At 61.9% G+C, this 26,142-nt stretch overlaps 1 protein-coding gene across 6 annotated transcripts; it reads right to left on the minus strand.

Moving 5' to 3' along the window:
• Positions 1–160: 160 nt before the first annotated feature.
• MAP3K6 (mitogen-activated protein kinase kinase kinase 6) lies at positions 161–24,908 on the minus strand. Of its 6 annotated transcripts, none has more exons than XM_073317426.1 (29): positions 24,219–24,906; positions 20,502–20,641; positions 18,376–18,399; positions 16,979–17,166; positions 14,525–14,693; positions 13,825–13,931; positions 13,238–13,408; positions 12,629–12,741; positions 11,948–12,107; positions 11,418–11,568; positions 10,664–10,771; positions 10,495–10,544; positions 9,605–9,700; positions 8,964–9,048; positions 8,650–8,783; positions 7,669–7,796; positions 7,156–7,292; positions 6,604–6,709; positions 6,194–6,351; positions 5,573–5,777; positions 5,277–5,436; positions 4,059–4,227; positions 3,457–3,642; positions 3,075–3,180; positions 2,262–2,499; positions 1,845–1,954; positions 1,474–1,574; positions 1,035–1,111; positions 161–650 (listed from the first exon to the last, which is right to left on the minus strand). In XM_073317426.1, the coding sequence occupies exons 1-29, from the start codon at positions 24,523–24,525 to the stop codon at positions 566–568; spliced, it is 3,969 nt and encodes a 1,322-aa protein (XP_073173527.1). In that variant the 5' UTR covers positions 24,526–24,906; the 3' UTR covers positions 161–565. The 6 variants fall into 6 exon arrangements, with proteins under 6 accessions (XP_073173527.1, XP_073173532.1, XP_073173531.1 ...); XM_073317428.1 differs by having other exon boundaries at positions 562–650; positions 1,845–1,947; positions 24,219–24,908; XM_073317427.1 differs by having other exon boundaries at positions 562–650; positions 1,845–2,007; positions 24,219–24,908.
• Positions 24,909–26,142: the final 1,234 nt, after the last annotated feature.

The raw sequence follows: 26,142 nt of genomic DNA on the forward strand, positions 1-26,142 counted from the left end.
GCCCACAGCCTGCCCCAAGACCCCCACCCAGCGTGGGAAGAACCTGCTTTCATTTTCCCTTTGCAGACAGGGGCTGCCCCCTCCCGCAATGAGGATGCAGCCGGGGACACAGCTTGGAGGCTGTTTATTACAGTGCTGGGCACTTCCCTGCTTGCTGGAGCTCACGGTCACTGGGGAGGAGGCTGAGGCCCCTGTGGTCCCGTTACTTTCACCAGCAAAGCCCCACGGTCCTGCTGCAGCAGCCTCCTCTGTCTCCTGCAAAGGCAGCAGGGTGGGCACCTCCTTCGCCAGCCGGGGGGGGAGTCACACAGGTGCGATGGGCAGGGCGGCAGCCGTCCCTCAGCAAATGCTCCCGCTCTCCCGCTTGCTGCCTAGGGTCAAGCAGAGCAGTGGGGGGGAGGCTGCTCTGGGCCATGGTGCCCAGCAGAGCGATGGCAGGAGCCACGTGCCAGCTCGAGGGCAGAGGCGGCGTGGCCGGTTGGCAGGGTGTGACGGCAGCAACCTGCTGGTCAGCTCTGGTTGAGGGGAGTTGATGCCGCAGGGGAGGTTACGGCTGTCCCGTCTCTCACGCGGCTTCCCGCTGCGCCTGCTTGGCCAGGGATTTCCGGTGCTCCTGGATGGCTCCCCATAGCTTGCACACCAGCCCCCCTCTGGCAGGGAGAGATGGAGACGAGTGAGACACACCCCAGACCCTGCGCCCCTTCGCACCGGCTGCAAACAGCCTCAGTAATGCCTTGCCCTCTGTCTGGCACCCAGGGGACAGGACGGGGGCCACACCGAGGGGATGGCCTCTGTGGGCCCCACGCCCCACTCAGCACAGGGACTTTCCCGGGCAGAGCTGCCGTGAAACGCACCCAGGGCAGAGTCTGCTCAGGCTCCCAGGACGGATTCATGGTTCGCCAAAGCCACTCGCTCCCATTGTGGCTGGGCTGGGAGGGACAAGCCCTAGGCGTGGCCTCGTGGCCCAGCCAGCAGTGCCCCTCTGGGGATGAGGGCTGGGGCAGCGGCACTGGTCCCCCCCCCCGCCGCCCTACCTGATGCCGGTGTAAAGCAGGTCATCACGGGTGGCGCAGGTCAGCAGGTCGGGCAGGGTGAAGCCGTGCTGCAGGAACTGGGGGAGAAAGGAGGCAGAGCTGGGATGGGGCCACCCCACTGGCTCCATGGGGAAGGGAGAGCTGGAGGGCTGGGCATGTGGGAAGGATACCCCAGCCCCAGCTGCCTCTTGCCCCGGCACCTGGCCCCCACCCCACCAAAGCCTAGGGGAAAGGGGGCAGGTTTGACACTGGAGAGCAGGGCCCCTGCAGAGAAGTTTCCCCGGGGCCGCGCTTCTCCTCGGTGCCAGCCGCGGGCACCGCGACTGGGCTTGGAGCGGAGCTCCGCCTACCCCCGCAAGGAGAGGGGCTGGAGCCAGCCTCTCCCGCTCCCAGCATTGCTAAGGCCGGGGCCGTGGCTCACGTGGTGCAGGGGACGTACCGTCTCGGTCGCAGCCTCATCCGCTCCGTGGCTCTGTAACCAGGCAATGAGGAGGGCGTCCACCGCCCCCTGCTGGGGCCCCCGGGGGTGCGTGGCCAAGGCTGTGCGGACAGAAGGGTTCAGACCCGGGTCAGCCTCCCCCAGGACTCTGCGGGCTCAGCCTCCCCCGTGTCTCTAGGCTCCGGCCGTGTGCCCCAGAGCCGTGGGGCTCAGAGGGAGACCCAGCCCCTGCCCAGGTGTGGGCAGCTGGGGGAGAGACCAAGGCGTGTTCCACCCTGCCATGCCCACCTCCCCCTGCCCCTTCCCCACTGCCCCTAGCAGCCCCAGAGAGCTCCCCCAGCCCCTCTCCGGCGAGTCCTGCCATCGCTCACCTCGGGGCTTGGATCCCTGCAGAGCCTTGGCATCCTGCTCCGCGGCCCGGAGCACCCTCTGCAGCTGCCTCTGCAACTCTCGCTCCTTCTCCAGCAACGCCTCCTGCAGCCTGCCACGCGCGCCGGGGAGGCAAGGCGGAGAGCCTGGGAATTGAGGGCCACGCTGGGGGGGGTGGAGGGGTGGGGGCGATTGCTACTGAGCACGTCAGTCCTACTGCAGAACCACAGCTGGGAGCCCAGCCCAAGTGTGGATCCTAATGCCCTTGGACTGGGGGAGTGGCACCGCCCTGGTGGGTGGATCCAGGCCAGGAGGGGGGCTGTGGGGTGCGCCTCCCGACCCCTTGGGCCCAGCACTGGCTGAGGGCCAGGCTCCTCGCCCCGTCTCCCCTCCACGCGGGAGATCAGCCGGGCTCCTACCTGCCCGTCTCCACGCGGAGGCGGCTGAGCTGCTGCAGGAGTGGCAGGGAGTCCGCCGGGGGGGGACGGAAGCCCAGCTCGGTGCTGGTGCCGCTGCTAATACCAGAGCTCGGGGTCCCCACGCTGGGCTGGCTTGGGGGAGGAGCTGCCCCCTGCGCCTCCGGATCTTCCTCCGCCTCGTCGTCGCTGCCACCTTCATGGGCTTTGCCCAGGGGAGGCTGCGGCTTCACCCGGAGTTCTGGGAGCGCCGGGAGGAAGACGGTGAGCGGGGGAGGTGGCTGGCCTGGGGTAGGGACGGTGGGCAGAGGGCTGTGAGCCCTAGGGATGCCTCTGGGCACTGGGACCCGAGGGGTCAGTGCAGCCCCACAGGTCCACGACTAGCAGTAGCGTCCTGCTGCCTCTGTTCTCCCAGGGCGCTATGCCCGGGCAGGCGCCCCGTGCTTCCTGATGGGAAGCCTCCCCGCTGGAGTCAGGGAGGGCAATGCCCGGCGGCCTCGGGCACAGAACTCCACGGGCAGGGGCACAGGGGTTCTGCCAGCTGAGGGGGTGGAAAGAGCTGGGTCTCAAGGCCCTGGCTGGCAGCCTCCTGCTTCCGTCTCTATATACAGTCCCAATACGGAGTGTCACCTTAGCAGCCCCGCAAAGCACTCCGATGGGACCCCCACCCCAGCCGCAAATCCACTGCCGTTCGGCTAGGGACCCAGCTGCCGCCCAGCCAGGCCCCAGTTCCCCACGGGGCTGGATCCAAGCGGAACAGGAGCCAGGGCCACCAAACAGCCCCATGTCCCCCCCCCCATCCCCCCACCAACGCACCCGTCACAAGGATGGTGAAAGCCGCCTGCACGGCCTGGCCCATGAGGTTGTCCAGGGCGAACATCCAGTGCGGCTTGATCTGGTGCTGCCGTAGGAGCTCCTTCACCTGCAGGGAGGAGAGAGCATGGGCCACGCCGACCCCACCGCAGGCCCAGAGGGGCGACCCCCCCTGGCTCTCTCTAGGGTCCCCACCAGGCCTGGGTTACAGAAGCTCCGCCCCCTTTGTTCATTGGCCACACCCACTATCCTCCTGTGACTGCCCAGGTGAGGCAGTGGGTGCTCAGTACTTGTGCAATTGAGTTTTAAAGGTCACCGGCCAGGTGGGGAGGGGGAAGTGGCCTGGCCCAGCCCGGCCCCCTCCTGGGAAGGGCTGAGTACTCACCGTGTCCTGGAAGCTGAAGAGCGGCACCTGCACGTGGCGAAGGCTCAGGTCCTCCGCCCACAGCAGGGCCTGGAGCCCCAGCAGGTCCTGGCTGAGCTGCCGGCGGCTGGGGGAGCGGATGTAGCTCTTGAGGCAGGACACCAGCTGGGCGATGTGCTCCGAGGAGAGCCTCCCTCCTTCCCAGCTCTGAACGGGGAAGGGAAAGGCTCAGCCCGGGGGGGACCGACTGGCTCCCAGGCCCGGAGCTCGCAATGCTAGGGCGGCCTCCAAAGGGCACCCGGGAAGGCTGGGCTGGCAGAGGGAGGGGTCTCAGACTCTCCCTGGGCCAGAGCTAGTGAGTGGATGGAGGTCATACGTGACAGGCCCCAGGAAAAGGACAAAGGCCGTAAAGCTACTGGAGACCCCCCTCTCCGGGGCCAGGCTAGTCCTGTGCTCTGTGGCTGATGAGCGGCCCCCAGCCCGGGGCAGGGAGTTTAGACCCTGACCTGCCGTGGAGGGGTCCGAACCGCATGCTGTCTGCCCCATGCAGGAGAGGGGTTGGGCCCACTCACGCCGCAGCTGGAGCGGCCTGGCTACCGAGCCTTCGAGGGGCTAGAACTGACCTGGCTCTGGGCCTCCACCAAGGCAGCCACGATGCTGGGCTGCTCCTCCGTCAGGATCTGGTGCAGGGTGGCCCTGCGCTCGCTGTCCTTCTTCAGCAGGAACATGCCGCCGTTCTCCTCGGGGGTGGGGGAGCTACTGCAATCCAAGCCAGCTGGCTCCTCGGCAGCCCTGGGGAGACAGGAGTGGAGGGCGGCCAGCAGGGACATGCAGTGAAGTCTGGGCACTTGTGGGGTGGGGGGCAGTCCTGTGCTAGAGAGAGGATTCAGGACGGTAGCTGACCCACTGTGGAGCCTGGGACGGGAAGGACGCCTCCCTTACATGCTCCAGGGGGAGCCGCCCCACAGCGCTGCAGGCCCTTCGGGCTGGGGGGACAGGGAGACTCAGGGTCATGAACCCCTGTACACTGCAGCCCTTCTCCTGGGGAGCAAGGGACACCCGGGCCAGCGTGGGGGACACTGAATCGCGGGGGACAGCTGGGGGGTTTGTCATTCGATCTGAATCTCCCTGGACCAAGAATCCCCAGGACAAAAAAACCCCCCGAACAACCCCCTTCCCCAGGCCCCTGCCATCGGCTACAGCAGCAGCTTCCGGCTGCCAGCCGGTGAACCGGGCTCTGGGAACACCAGGAACAAGCCCTCCTGCTCCGAGGGAGCGGCCGCTCGACAGATACCCTGCGTCACGGGGCTGCGGGGAGCCGGGCGCTCAGGAGAGCGGAGTCTGTGTTCCCCACTCGCCTGCCCCATCCGCTCCGTGGGCCTGGAGCGGGAGGTGAAATCGCACAAAACTCAGCTGCAGGGACAGCTGCTGACCACCAGGTGTCGCCCAATCCCTGCCCTACAAACCCACCCTGCTGCCTGCGGTCAGGTCTGGCCCTACACGCAGGAGGGGCTGGGGGAGGCCTTGGGGTGCAGCCTGGGCACATCCGGCTGCTTGATCCCCTAAGGCAGGGGGCTCCCCTTCGACTTCAGCGTGCAACAGCTACCGCCCCGAGACCGGGCACCCTCCAGGAAACCCAGCCAGGGATAAATGGTTGGGCATGGGGCTGCCGCTCACTTGGGGGCACTAGTGGGGAATGTACCCATCAGGCTGGAGGCGCAGTGTCCAGCTGTGTCACTGGGTGCAGTGTGTAGCCCTATGGACCCCTTCCTCCCCCCCAGCCCGAGATCCTCAGACTCCTCCCGAGCCTGCCCCTCCTTCCCCCAGAAGGGAAGCCATACCCCAGGTAGCTGCATCTCTGGGCCACCTTGCTGGAGCTGTGGGCTGGCGAGCTGCTGTCTGCCTTGGCAGCTGTCCTGGGGGCCTTTAGGGGGAGGGGGGGGCTCCTGGCCTCGCTGGCCCCCTCTGCTGCAGGGGCCCACTCAGAGGCAGGGGAGCTGGCTGCAAAGAGACAGGGTTGGTTACTGAAGCTCCTCCAGGGAATGCAGCCCACCTGCGAGATACCATGTCCTGCCCCCCCCCAGCTCCCCTGGGCTCCCCCCTGTCCCTAATATCCTTCTCCTGCCTCCTAGCTCACCCGCCCCCGGTGCACCTCCCTCTGCAGCTGGCACAGCCTGGTTCCTGGCTTTCTTCCTGCTGGGTGCTGTCAGGAAGGGCTCCTGGAGCAGGGCTGCGGTGGGCGCCCGCTTATCCGGATCCACCTCAAAGCACTGGAGGATGAAGGCCTTCGCTGCCCCCGACATGGAGTCAGGCACCTCGGGATGCATCTTGAACATGCCCACCTGGCGAGGGAGATGAGGGAGGGGCCATCACAGAACCCTAGCAGGGAGCGGGCCCAGTACCCGTACAGCCAGGCACTGCCCAGAGAGGCACTGTCCCTTGGCTCACCCCCCCACAAGGTACCCCACGGTGTGAGCAGCACCAGTTTCCCCCACGTCACCCAATGGGCCTCAGCCCAAAGCCCAGTCAGGCCTTGGTCTCTCTGCTGAGGCTGCCAATGAGGGGCCAGTCAGTGCCCATGGCAGCCGGACTGGGGCAAGGCCACCGGTCCACTGGGAGCTGCAGCGAGACTCACCCCCCATTTTGTAGCGGGGGAAGCCATAACCCTCCCCCGCCAGCCCCCACGTTCAGAGAGGAGCCCAAGCAGTCAGCCCCCACCCCACCCTCCCCCAGAGGTACCAGTGAGCCCCGTCCTCGCCTTGAACATGGCGGCCTGCGGGCTGCCCAGCTCATAGAACGGGGGGTGGCCCGTGGCCATCTCGATGACGGTGCAGCCCAGGGACCAGATATCGGCCGGCTTCCCGTAGCCTCGGGGGCCCTGGTCGATGACCTCTGGGGCCATGTACTGCAGGGTGCCTGGAAAGAGACCAGAGCAACTGAGGGAAGCCAGCCCCCAGCCCGCCTGCCTGCCCCAGATCAGCCAGTGCCCCCTGCAAGTCAGCGAGCCTCTCCCAAACCCAGATGGGCTGGGGACCCCTTCCCTCCCCTCCTGCCAGGTCCTGAGGATGCCCCTGTGCATGGTGGGGAGATGGCAAATGGCCCCTTCCCACAGCCCAGCATGCCGCAACCCAATGGAGCGGGCGGGGGGTTTGCACCAGAGCCCCTCACCTGTGAAGGTCTCGGCGCTGGGGCTCATCCCAGCCAGCCTCTTGGAGGTCCCGAAGTCAGAGATCTTCAGCACCCCGCTGTAGGTGTTGATAAGGACGTTGTCTCCCTGCCAAACGCCGCCCCCCCCCATCAGAACAGCTCACAGCTGTGGAGATCCTCCTGGGGCAAGTGCTCAGAGACAAGGGGTGCTCCCCCCCCCACCCTCCAGATCCGCTAATGCCCCTCGCTCCCGCTCTGTCCTACTCTGGGGGTCGAGGGTGGATCCACCCTACCTGTGGGGCCAGGAAAGGTGGAGGGGCCAATGAGACCAGCTGCAACCAGATGCCCTAGAACTCCCAGAGTGGGGGGGGGGGGCAGGCCGGGGCCCCTGCTTGGGACTCAGCGCAGAGAGCCCAGCCCCTGGCTAGCAGCCTCGTGCGTGGTGGAGTCGCTGGATTAGCCCGTCATCCCCCTCCAGTCCGGGGAAGGCCCCGGACCCCATAAACTGGGTGGTCCCTAGTCAGCTGCCGTTTCTCCCACCCCGCAAGCGCACGGGCCGGGGAACGCCCTCACCTTGATGTCCCGGTGGACGATCTGGTTGTCATGCAGGTAGCGCAGGCCCTCCAGGATCTGCTTGGTGTAGAACACGATGGTGGGCTCGCTGTCCTTCAGGGGGCCCCACTTGGAGCGCAGGAGGGACGAGAGGCTCCCTGGGGACGGGGCAGGAGATGGAAACCCCACTGAGCCCGTGTGCCCGCCCCGAGGCCCCACCCCGCCCTGCCGAGCCCCAGCGTCACACCCCAGTCCCAGAGCTGGCACAGAACAGGGCATTGTGGGCAGGGCAGGAGCCGTACTGGGCTATGGGGAAGCAATGCAAGGCCATTAGGAACCCCCTAGAAGGCCCCAGGCCACATTCTGGGGCTAGAGCCATGGGTCGCCAAGGGTGGGAGGCAGCTGGTCTGGGACGTGGGGTCTGCGATAGCCCAGCTGGAGGGCAGCACGTCCCCAGACTGGGGCACCCTGCTCCGTGCAGGCCGCCTCTCTCCTCGGCATCCCCAGCCTGGGGTGGGCGCTCGCTCGGCCTACCTCCCGGCACCTCCTCCATGAAGATCTTGATGAAGCCGTCCTGGCTGATGGAGCCCAGGTACTGGACGATGTTCCGGTGTTGCAGACGCTTGTGCAGGGCGATCTCCTCGTGCAGGGGCTGAGAGTACCTGCCCGGCGGGAACCGGGGGAGCAAGGGTAAAGGGCCGAGCCTGCCTGCTCCCTCCCCAGGGGCTGGGCAATGGGGCTGCAGTGCCCCGCACTCAGCAAGGCCATCCCCTCCTAGTGGGGCGGGAAGGGCAGGTGAGAGCCACGCCAAGGACCAGGCAGGTGCACATCCCCCCCGATACTAGTGCGCTCACACCGGGACTCTTGCACACCAAGAGTGCACATCTGTTCACACTCACCTACCTCCCATGCCCCCACCCCCAGATCACCATGGGCGGGACCCACTGCCTGAGGGCCACTGGTATCAGGCATACCCCAACTCGCTAATGTCGGATCCGTATCTAATGGGGGTCATATGAGGGGCCATCGGAAAACCGATAACACCCTGATCTGGGTAACACCCCAAAGGAAGGAAACACGGAACTGAAACGTGTTCGAACTGGACACGGCGGGGGAGCCGGCTGCTGCCCGAATTCTCCATCCAGCTGCAATCACAGGCCGTTGGCCACTCGCTGGCACAGAGCGGGCTGCAGGGCAGATCAGGGTGTATCGCGGAAAGCACCGGTGGGGGAGAAACCAGCCTGGAGCCCTCTCCATCAGATTCCCTGGCCCCTTTCCGCACAGCGGGGGCACTGGTCTCGGAGGAGACGACATTGCCAAAGACCTTGGCCTAGAAAAGACCCCCAGGGATCTCATGCTGGATTCAATACCCTGGTTTGACTTTACGCACCGACACGCAGGGCTTGCTCACCAGCTGGCTGGGAACGACGGGCACTCAGGGCGACACGGCCTCGGACTGCTCTGAACCCCAAAACGTCCACAGGAAGCACTGCCCCGTCCCCCAGCGGCTCCTACCTGCTGTCCCGCTCCGGGATCTCCTTGATGGCGATGCGCACCTGGTTGCTGAGGTCCCGCCCGGCGTAGACAACCCCATAGGTCCCCTTGCCCAGGATCACCCTGTCGCCCGTCTCCGTATATTCGTAGTCGTACTGTGCGGGCCAGAGCAAGGTCAGAGCGCCTGGGGCTAGCGAGCCCTGCCTAGCTCCTCATGCCCCCCCGCCCGCTCGGCGAGCTGCGCTGCCCCCTGCATCATGCCCTGGGACTGCCCCCCAGCATCCCCCAGAGACGCCTGCTCCGAGTGCAAGACCGCCCCCACCCCCGGCGCTCACCTCCAGGTCCTCGTCTGGGCCGTCGCCCGCCTCCTCGCCCCCCACTGCCAGCTCGGCCACGAAGGAGTGAATCAGCTTGCAGAACCTGCCGGCAGAGCAGGGAGAGCGTGTCTGGGCGTGGCCCCACTGCCCAGCCCCTCCGGGGGGGGCTCTCAGGCTGGGCGATGAGCCCCGGAGAACCTCCCCACCACTGAGCCACCACCCACGGGCTCAGTGACCCGCCCCGGCAGAGCTCCACCCCTGCTGGCTGGCAGAACCACAGGATCCCTGGGCAGATGCAGCAATGCCATGTGTGGGGTGGGGGCTAGGGCAGCCCCACAGACAGGGCACCATCTGCCCGGGTGGGGAGGAAGTCTCTTCCGGCTCCCTCCTTGGCCTGGTCCTCCACCCCTCAGACCCAGCCCAGAGCAGCTGCTCCCCCTCCCCAGCAGGGGCTCTGGGACGGGGGACAGATCCTTTATCCCCTGTCCCCCCAGCTCTCCAAAGCCGTGGTGCCAGGGGGTCCCTCTGCCTCCCCATCCTGCCCCATCACCAGCACCTCTGACCCACCAGTGGCAGTGGCATTGGGTGGTCCCTGCCCCTTCCCCACCCCAGCGGCGTTGGGGGTCCTTGCCCCTCCCCCACCCCGTGCCCCAGCTCACCATTGGCAGTGGTGCTGGGTGGGGAAGTACAGCTGGAAATCCTCGGCCGTGTGCAGCACGTATAGGAAGCAGCAGCGCTCATCACACTTGGAGATGCTGGAGAGAGAGAGGCCAGCCCCACACCCCACAGTGAGCATTGGGGGCAGGCGGCGGGAGGAGGCTCCCATCCGAGCCTCACCCCAGGAAACCCCTCCTGCTCCAGCGTGCTCATGGGCTGCTCTGCCCCTGCGGCTCGGCACTGGGCCCCTCACCAGGCCGGCAGCACTGCCAGCAGGAGCCATGGGGCTGTAGAGGAGGGGTTCGGGCACATCCAGAGCTCTGGGGCTGGCACTCCAGCTAACAGGGCTCCTCCCCCCTGGGGAAGCCTTCTCCCTGCCATGCCAGCCCCCTTGGGGAGACGCTCAGAGTGTTCTGGGCGAGCCGTGCTTCTTACCCCCCACTCCACCCCTGCAGGGCCGGGGAGCCTCTCAGAGAAAGCTGGGGGGCTGGTCACTGAACGAGCCTGTTATGCCATGGCTCTTGGAGTCTGCTCTGCCAGGCAGCACAGGACCTCCCCAGCTGCCCACCTCCTGCCTACGGGCAGGTACCTCTCTGGCTTCTTGTGCCATACACAGCTGGGGAGGCCAACACCTACTATGAGACCCAATAAGGGCCGGGCACTCAGCTGGGGGAGCCAGGTCTACTCTCTGCCAGGCTTACCCCCTGCGCTCCCAGCTAGCCCTGGGCATGGGAACCAAGATGGACACTTGCCCAGTGCAAGGAGGGTGCTCGGGGAGGAGGGTTCTGCTGGGGACACAGAGAAGATTTCCGGGTGGACGCAGGCTAACCAGGGAGTGCCAAGGCTGACGGAGAGGCTATCCCAAGGGGCAACAAAGAGTTAAACTCCTCACCTGATTCCACGGATGGAGGAAGCCGGAAAGGTCCAGCTGGAGATCCCTCTCTAGGGGGAAAATAAACCCGAAAGAAACATGCAGCATGAACAACCAGAGCCCAGAAAGTCGTCGCCATTGTAGGGAAGCAAAGGGGTGGGCTTGCTCCCTGGGCTCCAAGCCACCTTACCTCCTCTGGGGGGCAGATGTGGCATAGCGTCACCGACTTTTCAGCCTCGCTATTGCGAACCGTCAGCTGGGCTGGCTGCAGGACTTTGGTCAGCTCCAGAATCAGCACCTGGAAGGGAGGCGGAGAAAGAGGCTGGTGTGGGGCGGGGGTGGTCTTTGCCCCCTTCCATTGCATCCCCAGTGGGCTGGAGGCGGGGGACCTCAAGGCAGGGCTGGGGATGAGGGCCCCAATCAATGCCGATATTCTTCTCCTTTCACCTAAGGATCCTGCTTCCTCCTCTGGAGCCCCCAGTGTCCCTCCCTGATACACCCCCCTGAACCCCCAGGGCATATTTTAACCTGCAAAGGGCCGACTTCAGGTTCTGCTCTCCCCCTGCTGCCAGGAGCTTGCTCCGGACCCCTACGTAGCAGCACTGGTGACTGAAGCCAGCTGACACCATCACTCCTGCACACCTGTCTGGTTTGTTACCAGGGTAATGGGGCAGCAGTAGCCTCCGGGTCTGTCTTCACCACACAGCTGGCCGGGCTCTTCCTCGGGTGTGGCCCTTAGCCCCCTCCCCACCCCACCCCACCCCAGCCCTCCTATCCCAGGCTCGGACCTGGGAGCCGATCACTCGGGGTAACTCTGCCCTCACCATGCCTTATTGTTGGCATGTGCCAGGCCAGAGGCAGCTCTAGTGGTGGGACGGGACTCAACGCACCGAGCCGACCCGCCGCACCGAGCCAGCTGCGCCAAGCGCCCGCGGGCTTCTCACCGGGCAGCACTCCGTGGAGACGAAGGGCTGGCAGGAGGCCAGCAGGAAGCCCATCCAGAAGTCAGCCTGCTCCTGCTTGGGCGTCTTGATCTCCGGGCAGGTCTTGAAGTGTTTGTACAAGAGGAAGGTCTCCATGACGGAGGTCAGGTACCTGCAGTGACAGCCAAGGCAGAGCGCAAGATGGAAGGGAGGGACACCCCACTGAGGAAACAGCTTCTGGGCACTGACAGGCCTCCCGTGCTGTCCCCCGTGTGCCCAGGACCGTCAAGCTCTCCCGCGGTTCACTGCAAAAGCCCCACGGGGCGGCTCATGCCCAAAAGCCCGCGTGAAGCCTCCCATGCGGGGGGCCGCTCGGGGAGACCCTTGCCCCGGAAGCTGGCCAAGCTGAACCCAGCCCGAGAGTCAGTCAAATGCCGATCTGGCCGCCCCTCGCAGAGCTCCCCTCCTGGAGGCACTGGCAGGGTGCTGCCATTTGGGGGTCCCCGATGGGCTCGGGGTGGGTGGGGGGAGCTGGCATTTCTGCCACCTACCAGACAGGGGCATTGAGCTTATAGAGCTTCTCCGAGGCCCGGATGACTTTGCTGAGGTCGTTGGCCAGGATCCAGGAGCCCAGGTAGAAGCCCACATCCCAGTAATACTGCATCTTCTCCACGCTGCCCTTATTGCCCAGAAGGCAGCTCAGCTTCACGCCTGGGGGGCGGGAAGGTTCCTCTTCACTGCTGAGGGCAGGGCAGGCCCATCCAGCCACCGCCCTGCCCCACGCCGCCTTCCCCCATCCCCTCAGCTCACCCCCACGCTTCCCCTGCTCCGGCCCAGCCCCGCCCAGTCATAGCCCCACTCCATGCTCTCCCCCCCACCCCTATGGGTCAGTGCCCCCACCCTTACCCCCTGCTCTCGCTCCACCCCCACCCCAAACCAAAGAACTGTCCCCCGTCTCTAGCAGAGGACGTTTCCCCTCCTCTCCCATGTCCTGTGCAATTCCACTGGCAAGGGAAGCCAGGACAGACAGGGTCCGCCCCCCCCCGAATTCCAAGGGACCCCCTCAGTGACTCTCTCCTGGCCACAGAGTGCAAGAGACACAAACCCATAAACCCCACCCATCTCACAGCCCTTCCTTGGGCCATTGTCCAGGCCGTGCCAGGACTAGGGCAGAGCCTGTTATAATCGGTGCTTTACACACACACGCCGGGGGCAGAGGAAGAGCCACTCACCTATTTGCCGGAGCTCCACGGAGGTTTCAAACTGGTGCCCGGCTGCTATGAGCAGGACAGCAGAGTTAATCCCAGAGTGGAGGCTCGGCTCCGTGTCAAAGGCTTTGCTGTACCTGGGGAATTCAAACATGCGGAAATGCCAGTGACGAAACCGTCACCCGGCCGGATCCCAGGCAGCCCCACTGAAAGGCAGCCACTTCTGGGGTGGTTGGCAGCAAACAACCGATACATGGCAGTGCAGGGATGGGGCATTAATCCCAATGCCAGGGGAGCCAGGACTCTCAAGGTGCCAAGGGCGGGAGGGTCTCTAATCCCCACTTGCTGCAGACGGGTTGTAAGGTCTCATCTGGAAGACTCCATAAACTCAGCTTATCTGCCTCTACGTTGTCCCTTCTGGGAACTGAACCTGGGACCCCAGGTGTCCAGAACCCAGTGAAGCCCACGGGCCCACGCGCACGCTCAGGAATGGCTGCACACTCAGCCCTTCGCACACCCGGACAAGTGCAAGTGTGTCTATGCTCAGAACCCCACTGGCCCAAGGAGCCCACCCCAGTCTCCCTGGCACGGGCCTCCCTACCCCGCATCTCCGCCGGAGAGAACCCCCCTCACCAGTAATAGGCCTGGTCCCTTTTCTCCGTGTCCGTGAAGCCGGAGCCGATGAACAGGTCCTTGTAAATGCGGCCACACATGCAGTACAGGTCGGGCGCCGCCCCTTCTCGCCTCTCCACCACCGGCAGGAGCACGGAAAGCGCCTTCTCCCGGTCCCCAGGCTGGTTCCGCCTACCCAGATATGGTGCGTGCTCACCCGCGATGCACGCTGTCCCAGGCGCTGCCAGGCGCAACGAGCCAACGCCCCAAAGAGAGAACTGGGGGGCCAAGTGCCGCTCCCCAGGCCCCTGGCCCTGGGCCCAGCAGGATAGAATCCCCCCTTCGTGCTCCGTCGCTGCAGACCCCGAGGGCTGAATGGACCCCCGAGACTGATCTCCCCTCTTATCCCTGGATTGGGCAGGGGCAGCCTGGCGGAAGCTTGCTCGGATGCTGCCCGGTGGAGAGAGGATTTCAGGCTTCGATCCTCTCAGCCCAGCACCACCCCCTGCCAGGTGGCCCAGCACGCTGGGTGCCCACTGGCAGCAGAGGGCGCTTGGCCCCCCGGGGGGCTGGGAGCGGGGCCTGGGGTGCCCGAGGAAGCGTCTCACCTTTCGAGGGCGAAGGTGTAGTGGAAGCGGATGTTGTGCTGTTCGGCCACGTCGCAGGTGGGCAGGGCCTGGAGCGTCTCCACCAGCCTGATGATGGCGTCGTAGTCCTGCCGAGGAAGCCAGGGCTCAGGCGGAGCAGGCTGCCATCCGCATCCCGCAGGAGGTCCCGGGTGGGGGCGGAACAGGCCAGGCCTGACGCAGCACAGGGGGCTCGGCAGTGGGACGGGCAAACCACGCCACTCGGGATGGCGTCCGGAGTGCAGTCGAGGGCAGGCGGTGGGGCCTGCAGAACCCCGGTGTCCTGTGGGAGACCCTTCCTCCAGCACGGCCACCCCCCGACATAGTGACAGCCAGGCCTGCTGGGCAGCCGGTGGCAGCAACACACCCACCAGGCACTGCGATTCTGCTGGCCAGGGATGGGGGCTCTGCAGCCCGGGGACCCTGGCGATCCCCCATCAGCTCCTGCTTGGGGAGCCAAAGGCCAGTGCTGCACATGGTCGTGTCTGTGACCCAGGGCCAGCAACCTCCTCTGAGAGCCACAAGCCAGGGCCTACCCCGGGCAGCGACTCCACCTCTGCCACCATCTCCAGGGACCTTGGGCCGGTGCTCCCAAGGCCACGCTTCCTTCCGAGCACCCAGCCACCGCCCCCCTCACCCATCTCCCCACCCACCCTGCTGGCGCGGGCTGGGGGCGACTCGCCTGCACGTCCCGATAGGACAGGAGGAGGTTCATGACGATGTCCAGGCTGAGGAGCTCCACATTGTCCAGGCGCTGCTGGATGTTGGCCAGCTCCCGGCTCAGCTGCTCCCCGCTGTACATCTCCCGGGCCTTGCGGATGTCCTGGCGGATCGTCTCCCGGAAATAGCCGCTGGAAAACAACCATGCTCGGAGCTGAGTGCAGCCCACTCCTGGATCAGAGGCCTGATGGGGAGGGAGCCTTTGACCTGCACAATTGCCCACTCTCCCCTGGGGGCACTCAGTGGTAGTGGAAGGGGCTGGCTTGACACCCCTGGGGTCTGAGGGCTCTGGTTATCCACAGGACAAGGTCCCACCTATCCCATGTGAGAGGCGAGTTGCCACGGCCCAGTCAACCCTCAGCCTCTCCACCAAGATAGAGGACAAGGGAGACCACGTATCTGAAGGGCGCTACCTCTCACCAAGGAGGGCTCATCTGGGGTGGTCCAAAGGGGGTGGAATGAGCAGCAGATGGAGCTGAGCTGGGCTATGGAGAACATAGACTAGGAAGGTCTCCTCCTGGCAGTGAAGTCTCCTGGAAGGTGGAGTTGCCTCCCTCCATGGAAAGGGGTGGAAGCCCCATTGCCTGGCACAGTTCTGGGGCAGGACAGACCCTGGAGAGCAGGAGGCAGGGAACTGGCCCGGCCCTGGGCGTGCCCAGAAGGGGTCAGCGAGGCCTTTGCCCAGCTCTGGCTTGTCTTGCCCTGGACCCGAATTTCACAGGCTGAGATGTCCCCGTGGGCGCTGAGGGGCCAGACAGGCTGCACAAGGGGAAGGGAACTGCACGGGGAGTGTCGCCATGCAGGGGACGTGCAGCCCCCACCCTGCCGTGGCGGGGACCCATGAGCTGGCGGGGGACCTCAGACTAGGGCGGGGCCGAGCCGGGAGGGGTGAGGAGCTGGGGGAGGGCGTGACACAAAGCCCCTTTCCCCCCAGTTTCACTTCCTTCAAGTCCCTCCCTCGCCGCAGGGGGGGCCCCCCCAAGCGCTCAGACAGCTGCAGGCCCCACAGCCCAGTGCTGGGGCTCCCCAGGCCTTCACAGCGAGCTGGCTCCAGAGCACCACTGCAGGGCTCCCCCCGCCCCCGGTAGCCATCATCGTCCCGGAGCCCCACGCTGGCTCCCCTGGGCATGCGCCACACCTCCGGCCTCAGCCATGCTCTCAGGCACGCAGGGAGCATGCAGCAGGCTCCGGAAAGCAGATTGCACCAGCCTGGAAGCACCCACTCCCCCTGCAACATCTCACAGCCCTGAGCCTTTCCTACTACACCCATCACCCCACCCCACCCCCAGCCCGCATTCCCATGATTGAGAATCCCCCAGCAGGAGGCAGACGGGCCCCTTGTTGCGATCTGCAGAGGCTGACCCATCTCAAAGGCAGGAAATTGCGCCATGCCTGAGTCATTGCATCACAGTTCAGCCCTGCAGCTCCAGCCCCACATATAGGTCTTCCCTCTCCTCCCCCCAAAGGAGGCAAGAAGACAGTGTGGTGCAAGGCTCTGAGCTGAGGCAATCAGCGGAGCTGCGCCAGAGACCAGATCACGGTCAGAACCAGCCCTTCCTGTTCCTGCAAGCTACATTTACTGGCCTTTCAGTGTTGACCCCCTGCAACGGGAGTGAGATTGCTAGGAGCAAAGCTCTGAAATTCAGGCGATTTAACTGGAAAGGGGATTGCCACCCGCTTGGGGAATGGCAGGGAGCCTCGGTCTTTAGAGGTTTCCCACCCTCTCTTTTTTGCAGTGTGGATGGAGGACAGGAAAAAGGAGAGAGAAAATACCTTTAAGCTGCAGCCCATTGGCTTGCTCCTAGCTTGTGCCACTCCCATATGGCAGGGGGCTGCGGAGTGCAGGGAAAAGCCCAGTTTGCAGAATACCTAGCTCCTCATATCCAGAACTTGTATGGTGCTTGCTCCAATCAGCGACTTCCCAGGGCGCAGGGAGCCCCAGGAAACGCCCGAGCATTGAAACACCACGACGGCTAGCAGCCATGACATTACTCGGGGGAGCAAGCTTTTACTGCCATTGGCATCAATGGGGCTGGTCACCAAGAGCAGTGCAGGGGAGGGTTTGAGCCAAAGGCCGCTGAAGTTAACAGGAGTCTTTCCATCGCCTTCCGGCTGCTTCGGCCCCCCCCATGCTCAGAGCTGGGTGGTGCCCTCCGGTTCTAACTCCCCAGCGCTGCATTTATGCCCCTGCCTCTAGATGCCAGTCAGCCAGAGGCTCGTGCAAGCCCCAGCTGGGCCCAGCAAAGACTCCCCTCAGTGGTGGTGGGAGGCAAGGGCCAGTCCTCTCAAGCTCACTAATCGGCGGGCATTGCCACGCAACCCCCCCGGGCTTCGGCTGGAGCTGGTTTCCAGGGGCCGTGCCCTGCCCTCGCTGAACGCCCCTCCTGCGGATGCGCTCGGCCGGGTGGTACGGTACCAGGAGTTGGTGGGGGTGCCCTCCAGCAGCTTGGCCAGACGCCCCGCCAGGGGGGTGAAGAAGGCCTCCACATTGAAGCTGGGCTGGAAGAGCTCGGTCAGGCACTTCATGGTGCTAGCATCACAGCACAGGACTTTGTTCTGGGCTGTCACCACGTAGGGGATGAAGGTGTAAGTGCCGCAGCAGTCCTGCCAGGAAGAGACGGGGCGCCAGGAGTCAGGGGGCTGGGAGTCTCCCTCCATGTCCCCCCCACATCAGCCCATCCATTCCCTGGGCTCTCAGCCCAGATGGCCAGCCAGGAAGACCACGTGGTCCCCATATGGGTGGTGGCGTTCGTGACAGAGACGCTGCTGGGCTGAGACCCCACCAACTCATCTCACATAATGCCCTCCAGACAGCCGGAAAGGAAGAGGAACGGGATCTCCCCAAGCTCCATCCAAACCCTGCCCACTCGACGTCACAGCCCACACAGGCCCTTTTAATGCCATCTGTCCCGCTCCTTTGTTGTGTGCTCCAATCAGCAGTGAAAGATTTAACAACCTTGGTATTTACATAGCCATTATTAAGCTCCAGAGTTAACACCCCACTGAAAAACACTGAGGCTGCTCACTAGGGCATAGTTGTTGCCACCTGACAGCAGACAGCCTGAAACAACTTCCCTGAGCCAGCGAGAGACGTGAAAGGCTTCCTACCCCATGCCCTCTCCAAACAGGTTCCTTGGGCACAGGGTATTGCCAGGCCCATGTGCGGGGGTGGGTAATCCGTAGCTCTTAGGCCGAGGGGAGTTTGGGCACCTGAGCAGAGGCAGGTGGTGGTGAAGGAAGGTGTCCACGCCCCAGCAGGAGCCTGGACCCACCCCGAGCAGCCAGGAAGCTGCAGCCTTGCTTTCCCAAGCTAAGCTTGTGTCTCTTAGGGGTCTGCAATCATTGGGCTGGGGAGGCCGAGAGCAGCTGCACCTAGACTTTAGGTCACAGGCAGAAGCGCATTTGGGGGCTTCAGGCACCTTTAGGCCCCCCGGCCATCTCTGCCTGATGGCAAACCAGGTGCAGAGAGAGCAGGGACCAGCTGGGAGATTCAGCTGGGCATGTCCCATGTGATCAGCTCCCTGCTACCGAGTCTGGGGCATGGGGGGAGCTCTGTCCTTCCCAGCCTGTTCCTGCTGGAACAGCAGGTGGGTGGCGGTGGGTGCATAAACCAACTCTAAGCCGCACTGACAAGAGCTGTTTGCAAAATGCCCGGACTGGAACAACAGGGGGGTGCAGCAGGCCAGGGCTGAGAGGCACAGCCCAGAACTGGAATGACAGAGAGGCGGCTAGAGGTGAGGATTGAGGAGCAAGGAGCATAAACAGACAAGGTAAAAAATATAAATTGATTCACAGACAGTAAATCACACTTACGGAGTTCTTCTGGCAGATATCCTCCTAGAAAGGGAGCAAGAGGGTGGATATTTAGCTGTCCATTCAACTGACACAGAACACATTAGCCCCTAAAACTAGCCAATCTGGGAATCTATTTTACATGGTAGGTGGTGAGACAGCAGGGTGATGGGCAGCAGAACACACCGAGACAGAAATTCACTAGGACCCCAGCACTTCCAACACAACTAGACCTTTCCAGGGACGTGCTCAGTTCTCTCCCCCCAACATCCGAACTGCAACAGAGATCAGGGGAACAGAAAAGTGTATCTATTTCTGGTGGGATCTGGCTGGGTTTTAACGCTCTCCCTGTATGAGTGCAGCACCAACTTCGGAAGCAGAGGGTGTGTGCAGAATAGGTCATTAGTTGGGATCATTTCATTCCTGGGAAAAACAAGACCTGTAACATTTTGCTAGCTCAGGGTCCCTGAGAGGAGGGCCTGGAAAGGAGGCAGTCTGCATTTTACAGCCAAGCAGCAGATCAGTCATTTGCTCTACGCTTTCCCCCCTCCTCTGTGGCCTGGCGCTGGAGTGCCCTTTAATCCCTCCGTGGGTCAGAACCACACCCTAAATACGGCACTTGGCTCAGTACTGTCTACGGAGGGGAGGTCATGGGAACATGGGGGGCTTAGGAATTCATAGGTACTGGGGCATTTTTTCCTAAAAGGACCAAGGTGTGACTATCTCTGAGTGGTCCCTATATGCTAGAGACTCTAAATATCACACGATGCCGATTGCTGTTGTGCCCCTGTTTCTATAGTCCCATGACTGCTGTAGCAGATCTCTCCCACTGCTACGGCTAGAGATGGGGGCTTTATCCCAGGGAAAGGCCAGGCTCCAGGGCTTGGCGCCGTGGAAAGCGCTCCTGTCTAATGGTTCCTGAGACTGCCGCAGCACTTTCCATGCTGGAAACAAAGAGAGAGAAAGCAGCATACGGGTAATCGGAAAGACAGGGATTTTAAGATTCCCAACAGCCCACTAGGGCTAGATGCACTGGAGTGGCCCAGAACAGATGCATTCAGGGCCAGTAAGCTTTCCTAAGTACATGACCAATGATCAGAAATAAAATGCTTAGACCCCCAGCATCTCACTGATTGTTGTTCAAAATCCCATTTGTTTTTCTGCCATTTAGATCAGCTGTTCCATTCCGGTTCAGAACTGTGCTTTTTGTACAGGCATCATTCCAACCCAGGAGAGGAAGGATGGGCTTGGGGCTAAGGCACCAAACTGGGTCTTGGGAGATCTGCGATCAGTTCCCTGCTCTGCTACTGACTCCCCAGGTGAGCCCTGGGTAAGTCACTTTGTCTCTGTCGGCCTCAGTTTCCCAGCCGTACCAAAAAAAAAAAAAAGAGAGAGAGAGAGAAAATACTCTTTTTCCGACACCCTGGGTGTTGTCTGTTAGGACTGTCAGCTCGGTGGGGCAGGGACTGTATACTATGCTCCTGTCCAGTGCCCAGCACAGTCGGGGCCCGATCTCAGTTAGAGCTTCTAGGTGCTACCGTAATACAATAAGCAGCAAGTTCAAAAAGTCCAGTGATTGGATCAGCTGAGCCTGCTCTTGCCAGTTTCCTCTTGCCCGGGCGTTTCCTTATCACAGGAGATGGACGATGAGGAGGGGTAATGCCACATTGCCAGGTGTCTGCAGCCTCCCCCTATTCTGCTACCCGGCCAGTACACAGCTGAGAATCCCCGCCGAGTCCACGTTGCTGGCGAGTGCCAAGGGCTCAGCAGAGAGCTCGCCTTTAAAGCAGCCCACAGTTTTTGCAAAGCAACAGGGGTGCTGCATTCATCTAGCACTTCCTATCTCAAGACCTCGGCCTTCTGAGGGAGGGAAGTATTGCCATTCCGGACTTACGAATGGGGAAACTGAGGCACAGAGAGGTGACATGATGGGGCCAAGCAGAGGCCAACCCAGGCATCCTGGCTCCCAGTCCGCTGCTCTAACCACCTGATTTTACCTCCCTAACGCTTCCATCTCCCACGCGTAACCAGACATTTCCCGGCTAACGTGGCCATTTCTCGCACACGCAGTGGCGAAGAGCTCGGTGGCAGCTTACGGAACAGAGTGGCCCCGGTTTCCAACGCCGAGGGGCACCACCCCCACTCACCTTGAGGGCCTGCAGGTCCGGAAGGTCAGTGTGGCAGCACAGGAGGACGTTGTTGGTCATGCTGAAACTCTCCCGCACCCCGAGGTGGTAGAAGAGCGTGGGCTGGCACAAGGAGTTGCTCACTTCCACCACAGCCACATCTGCGGGGAAGCAACAAGGGACCATCAGACGCCAGCCTGCATCGCTCAACGTGCAGCTGAGGACAGGTCTGGGGCACTGGGGAATCTCCCTCAATCCTCTCCCCTGAGCCCTAGGGAATAGCAAGGAGACTCACTTTGCAGGTTTGGAACATCCTGGTGATGGGGTGACATGATCAGGTGACACTGGAGGGAGGGATAGCTCAGTGGTTTGAGCATTGGCCTGCTAAACCCAGGGTTGTGAGTTCAATCCTTGAGGGGGCCATTTAGGGATCTGGGGCAAAAACTGGGGATTTGAGCAGGGGGTTGGACTAAAAGACTTCCTGAGGTCCCTTCCAACCCTGATATTCTATGATTCTATGATCAACCCACGGGGCTAGTGACTAGGCACGTCCCTCACCCTGGATGCTGGGTCACACAGGCCAGCCTGATCACTACCTCTCCTGGCCAGAGACCGCTCAGTGCAGCTCCACCACTCTCCTTCATCCCCTTTGCAAAGCCCATTGCCTGCCCTGGCCATTGCACATAGACCACCACGCCCAATTACTCAGCACAGTGAGGATACTTCCCCACTGCATCCCCAGCCAAGGGCTCCTGCAGGCAGCAGTTTCACGGCTTCATCTCTCTGTCCATCTCACATTCCCTCCAGGGTAGCCGAGCGATAGCTGACAGAGGGGACCGAACCTGCCACAGGCTGTTTAAAGGCCCAGCCCCATCTCCCCTGGGGTAGGCAGGTGGGCTGATCGTTGCTACACATACGTGCAAGCAGGTTTTACAGACCATGTCAGCGGACCAGGAAAAGCAAGACGCTTCCCCGGACCCGCAGCTAGAACAGAACGGGATGCGAATAACACGGATACTGTGAGGCAAGGTCTTTTGACCCCCAGTGACCATGCAACAACTCACTTTGCGCTTCACCATCAGAGGGGTAACAAAAAACAGCAGCACTTCAACCCTCGCACCCTGCCTGCACTCTGAAGTCCAGCTGTATTACAGCACCACTAGGGGAAACTGAGGCACGGAGAGCTTAAGGCCCCATTTCCTGAGGGGCCAAGGACCCACACTTCCTGTCGACTTCAAGCAGAGTCACAAGTACCCAGCAGCTCTTGAAAAGTCAGGCCCTGGCATGGTTTATCCAACGTCAGTAGTGGAGCCGGGGACAGAACCGAGGACTCCTGAGTCCCCTGTCCCTGTGCCCGACCCAGTCAGTGACTCTGGCCAGCAGCGTGGTCCTAGAGGGCACATGCCAGAACAACCGGCTCATTCAGCTGGCCAGGAGCATTGTGCGTGGGTTAGCCAGGCTCTCTCCTTGGGATCTCTTTGTCTCACAAGGCTGCCAGCCAACCTCCTGGCATTATCGATAAAACAGTGTGTTTCCTCCCCCAAGCCTGGCTGCCTGGGTTGGAGCCAGAACAGAGGCGACAGAGGCTGAAGGTGAGATGGGACCATTCAGATGGAATAAATCACATTAAGCAGAGAACATCCCCCTGCCTAACCTCTCCTAGGGGGAAGGGAGGAATCTTTTCCTCCAGCCCCCATAACCCACTGCCAAGGGCACAAATCCAAGCCACGCCCCCCCAGGCCATGGGATGCGGGTGGCTGTGGTCCCTCCTCTGCTCCAGAGGAATCGGGAGCATCACAGATGTCGGGTGAGGAAACCCCAGATCGACAGGAAGTCGGTGACCACACTGCACAAGTGTGTGATTTCCACATCATTTGACATCCTTCTGCTCCAGTAGCTTCTGGCCCCGGAGTCCTTCTTAAAGGGCCAGGCTCTCACATCCGATTTGTCCTTGAAGGGCATGCACGGAGTGTGACGCCCCTGTGGTGGGGAGTCTAGCAGGCCAGCAGAGTGGGGAGCAGAATAAATCTGCCTCCCCCCATGGCAGATTTAAGAGTCAGTCATCAATTATAAAGCCAGAAGGGACCACTGTGATCACCCAGTCTGACCACCGTCATAACAGGCCTGAATTGGCTCCTGGTGGATCTAGAAAAATCTCCTTTAGAAAACCAGCCACTCTTGACTTAAAAATTGGCAGTGAAGGGAGATGCTCCAGCAGCTTCTCGGACACGTGAAAATAAACGAGAAAAGAGAAAAATCCACAGTCCAGAGAAAGTGGCAGAACCAGTAGCCACAGCAGAGTGGCCAGGGAAGGATTAGTCCATTGACAAAATTTGGTATCCACATCCGATCTGCACACATGGTCTGTGGACATATACAGATTTGCAGATCCACTGAGACTGGAAGCCCTCTGACACCTAGTGGGACATCCCCTGCCTGGTCAGGATTGGGGTAGTTAGCACTGCCAGGGTTTCTGTTGCATCTGTCCTGGTACCTTTCATCCCCACTAAATTCTCTGTGTCTCACACGCACACAATGCAAAATATCCACACCTCCACACACTCCCCTCCTGGACTGCGAGTCTGTGACCCCATTTTGCTATAACTCAAACCCCATTTGCAGGAACAACCCCATTTGGAAGGGATATTTTATTGTCTGCTTCCAGGCAGCACCATCCCGCAATGCTAATTGAGCAGAGAACAATCAGAGATGCCCAGATCTGTGTAACTGACAAACCTTCATTTCTCTGTCATTCTTCCCCCAAGATGACAGGGAAACAGTAAACAGGACAATAAGGAGGAGGAAACAGAGGCTGAAAGGCAGGAAGGTCTGGTGCTTAGCACACAGCACTGGAAGTCAGGTGAGCTGGGTTCTAATCCCACTTCTCACACAATGTTGCTCACTGATCTCTCCTTGGGCAAGTCACTTAGCCTCTCTGCAAACTTTCCAACACCCATTAAATGAGGGTAACAGAATATAGACAAACCTCACCGTAGGTGCTGGAACTAGGGGTGCGGGAGGCACTATTATATCCAGGGTTTACAGTGTGGTTCAGTGGCTCTCAGCACCCGCACTGCACAAATTGTTCCAGCCCCCCTGTGCAAGACTGTTCACGGGTGTTAGAAAGGGAAGGTGCTAAATCTTACACAGAATCTATCACTGTCTAGGGACTTCACAGCAACCCTCGGGACAGAGCTCTGAGCTCCCAGTTCCAGAAGGCCCAGGCTCCTGCCATGGGAGCGAAGGAAGAATCTCCACAGGGAGATAACACAGGGTCTATGACACACAGTTGAGCAGTTCCCACTCCACCTGGTAGAGGTCAGTGGTGTACAAACACACACACACACACTCCCCAGCTGATAACAGCCCTACTGAAGATTGCTCCAGGGGCCGGGTGATTTCAAGGAAGGAGAAGGCCCATTTCATCCGCCAGCAGCCGGCCGGGGAGGGGAGGGGGGCATGCCCAGAAGCAGCCCTGCTCTCACCCGCATCGCGAACAGCCCTGGGGCTGCAGCAGCTCCCAGGCTGGGGGCTGAGACACAGAAATGAGGAGTGAACACCCCCCCCCCTCCCCCAACCCCGGATCCAGGCCGCGGGGGGAGGGCTGATGGATGTTGCGCCCGCCCCGCCAGGAAGCCGCCCGACCCGTTCGCCCAGTTTGGCCACCAGCCGTGGCCCCGCGCCGGCGCCCCCGCAGGCTGAGGCCGGCCCCAGCTCATCGCACGGGCCGGGGCTCACCGGCGTTGTAGAAGCAGTCCAGGGGGCCCGTGTCGCCCAGCGCCAGGGGGCCGAAGGGCACCGTCTCCAGCTCCGCCCGCACCTCCCGGCAGGCGTCCCGCAGGCAGCGCTGGGGCAGGGACTCGGCCGAGCCCCCGCCGAGGACGTAGACCACGCGGAGAGCCCGGCTCCGGCTGCTGCTCCCCCGGCGGCCCGGGGCGCCGGCCACCGGCTTGCTGGGGGCGATGGCCATGGCCAGGGGGTCCTGCCAGTAACTCCCCGCCCGCTCCGCCCGGCCGGCGCTTCCCGGCCTGCTCTCCCCGTCCATGCCGGCGCCTCTCGCCCCGCAGCCTCGAGCTCCGGTGTGTGGGGCGGGGGGGGGCGCACGTGCAGCGGATCCCCCAGCCCCCCGACACGGGGCCGAAAGGCTGGCACGGCCGTTTCCGCCCGGAGCGCCGCCGGGCCCCAGTTGGGTCAGTTGCCGCCCACGTGGGGCCCCCGAGCCCCACCCACCAAAACACTTTCCCTGTGTGAACGCCTGAGAGTCGGGGAGCGGCAGCTACCCGGTCCCACGCCTTCCTGTGCAAACGCAGCCGCCGCCGGGCTGGCAGGAGCCACGGGCGGCTGCCCCACCATGGCCTTCTCGCCAGGGGAATGAAAAGAAAAGTAAAGCCATCCTTCCCCTTCCTGCCTGAGGCCTCCAGCTGGGAGCTCCCCTCTCCCAGTAGCCTGGGCTTTAAAAACAATCCAGACCTGGGTTGCATCTTGCAAAGCGGCCTCCAGGAGGCTGGTGGAGGGATTTATGGCCAAGGTCGAAAGCTGTAAAGGAGCATGGCTCCCACCCGGGGGGGGATTGACACCAGCTGAGGAGCTGCTGGCCCCATGTTTGCAAAGAAAGGCCCCGATCCTGCAAGCTGGCCCCCAAAGGCATGCCCTTGGACCTGTGCCCAGGGTGCAAAAGTGCACGGATCCAATTGCAGGGTTGGGGCCAAAAAAATGAAACCTCTTGAGTATCGGGGTAGCCGTGTTAGTCTGTATCCGCAAAAACAAGGAGGGGTCCGGGGGGCACCTTAAAGACTAACAGATTTATTTGGGCATAAGCTACGGTGGGTAAAAAACCCACTTCTTCAGATGCATGGAGGGAAAATTACAGCTGCAGGCATTATTATGCTGACACAGGAAGAGAAAGGAGTTACCTTACAAACCTCTATGGTTTCTTCTCGCTCTGAAAGGCAGCGGCCCAAATTGCAAATGCATCTTTTTGCACAAGCAGCCTTTCCAATGCGTGTGCACAAAGGCACAGTGCAATGATGCGAGCAAGCGGGCCCCTGCATTACAGACAGGAGCGGACAGATGCACCCATGAATTTTGCAAACGCATTTCTGGAAGCACTTACGTCGCATACAAGCTCAAGTGCGGCTAAAGATATTTAGACTCCAACGAGTCTATTATGAACTCGAGATAAATAAAAAGACAAATGTGCAAAGCCTAATGTGCAGGAAACATTGTGCAGTTGAACCTCCATTATCTGAATATCAGATATTTGGATAACTGAAGTTTTTAGCGACCTGCCAGTGCAATTATCATATATCAGGGAAGACAAACCTGTGATGGAAAACAGAGGTGGTTCAGACACATGGAGCTGCAGTTAATTGAGGTTCAGTTTTTCCATAGCGAGAGATGTGGAGGAAAATGAGTCTAGCCAAAGTGTGGCTTTCAGCGTACAGGATGGTACAAACAGAGAGTCTTTTATGACCGGGGAAGTCTTTGAAGGCAGTACGCAGAGAGGAATTCCCTCTACTCTCATCTTGTGGTGTGACATGCTATCGCCTTGGGCGTTCAGTCCCAGATTTACAAAATATCTTTCACTCTCTTCAGAGAGGGGCTTAGGTGGTTTCAACCCGCCTGATGTTTGGCCAGCTTTAGGGGTGGCTGCCCTGGACTG

This window comes from Lepidochelys kempii, chromosome 19 (assembly GCF_965140265.1).
Source record: "Lepidochelys kempii isolate rLepKem1 chromosome 19, rLepKem1.hap2, whole genome shotgun sequence".
In the NCBI taxonomy this organism is placed as follows: domain Eukaryota; kingdom Metazoa; phylum Chordata; order Testudines; family Cheloniidae; genus Lepidochelys; species Lepidochelys kempii.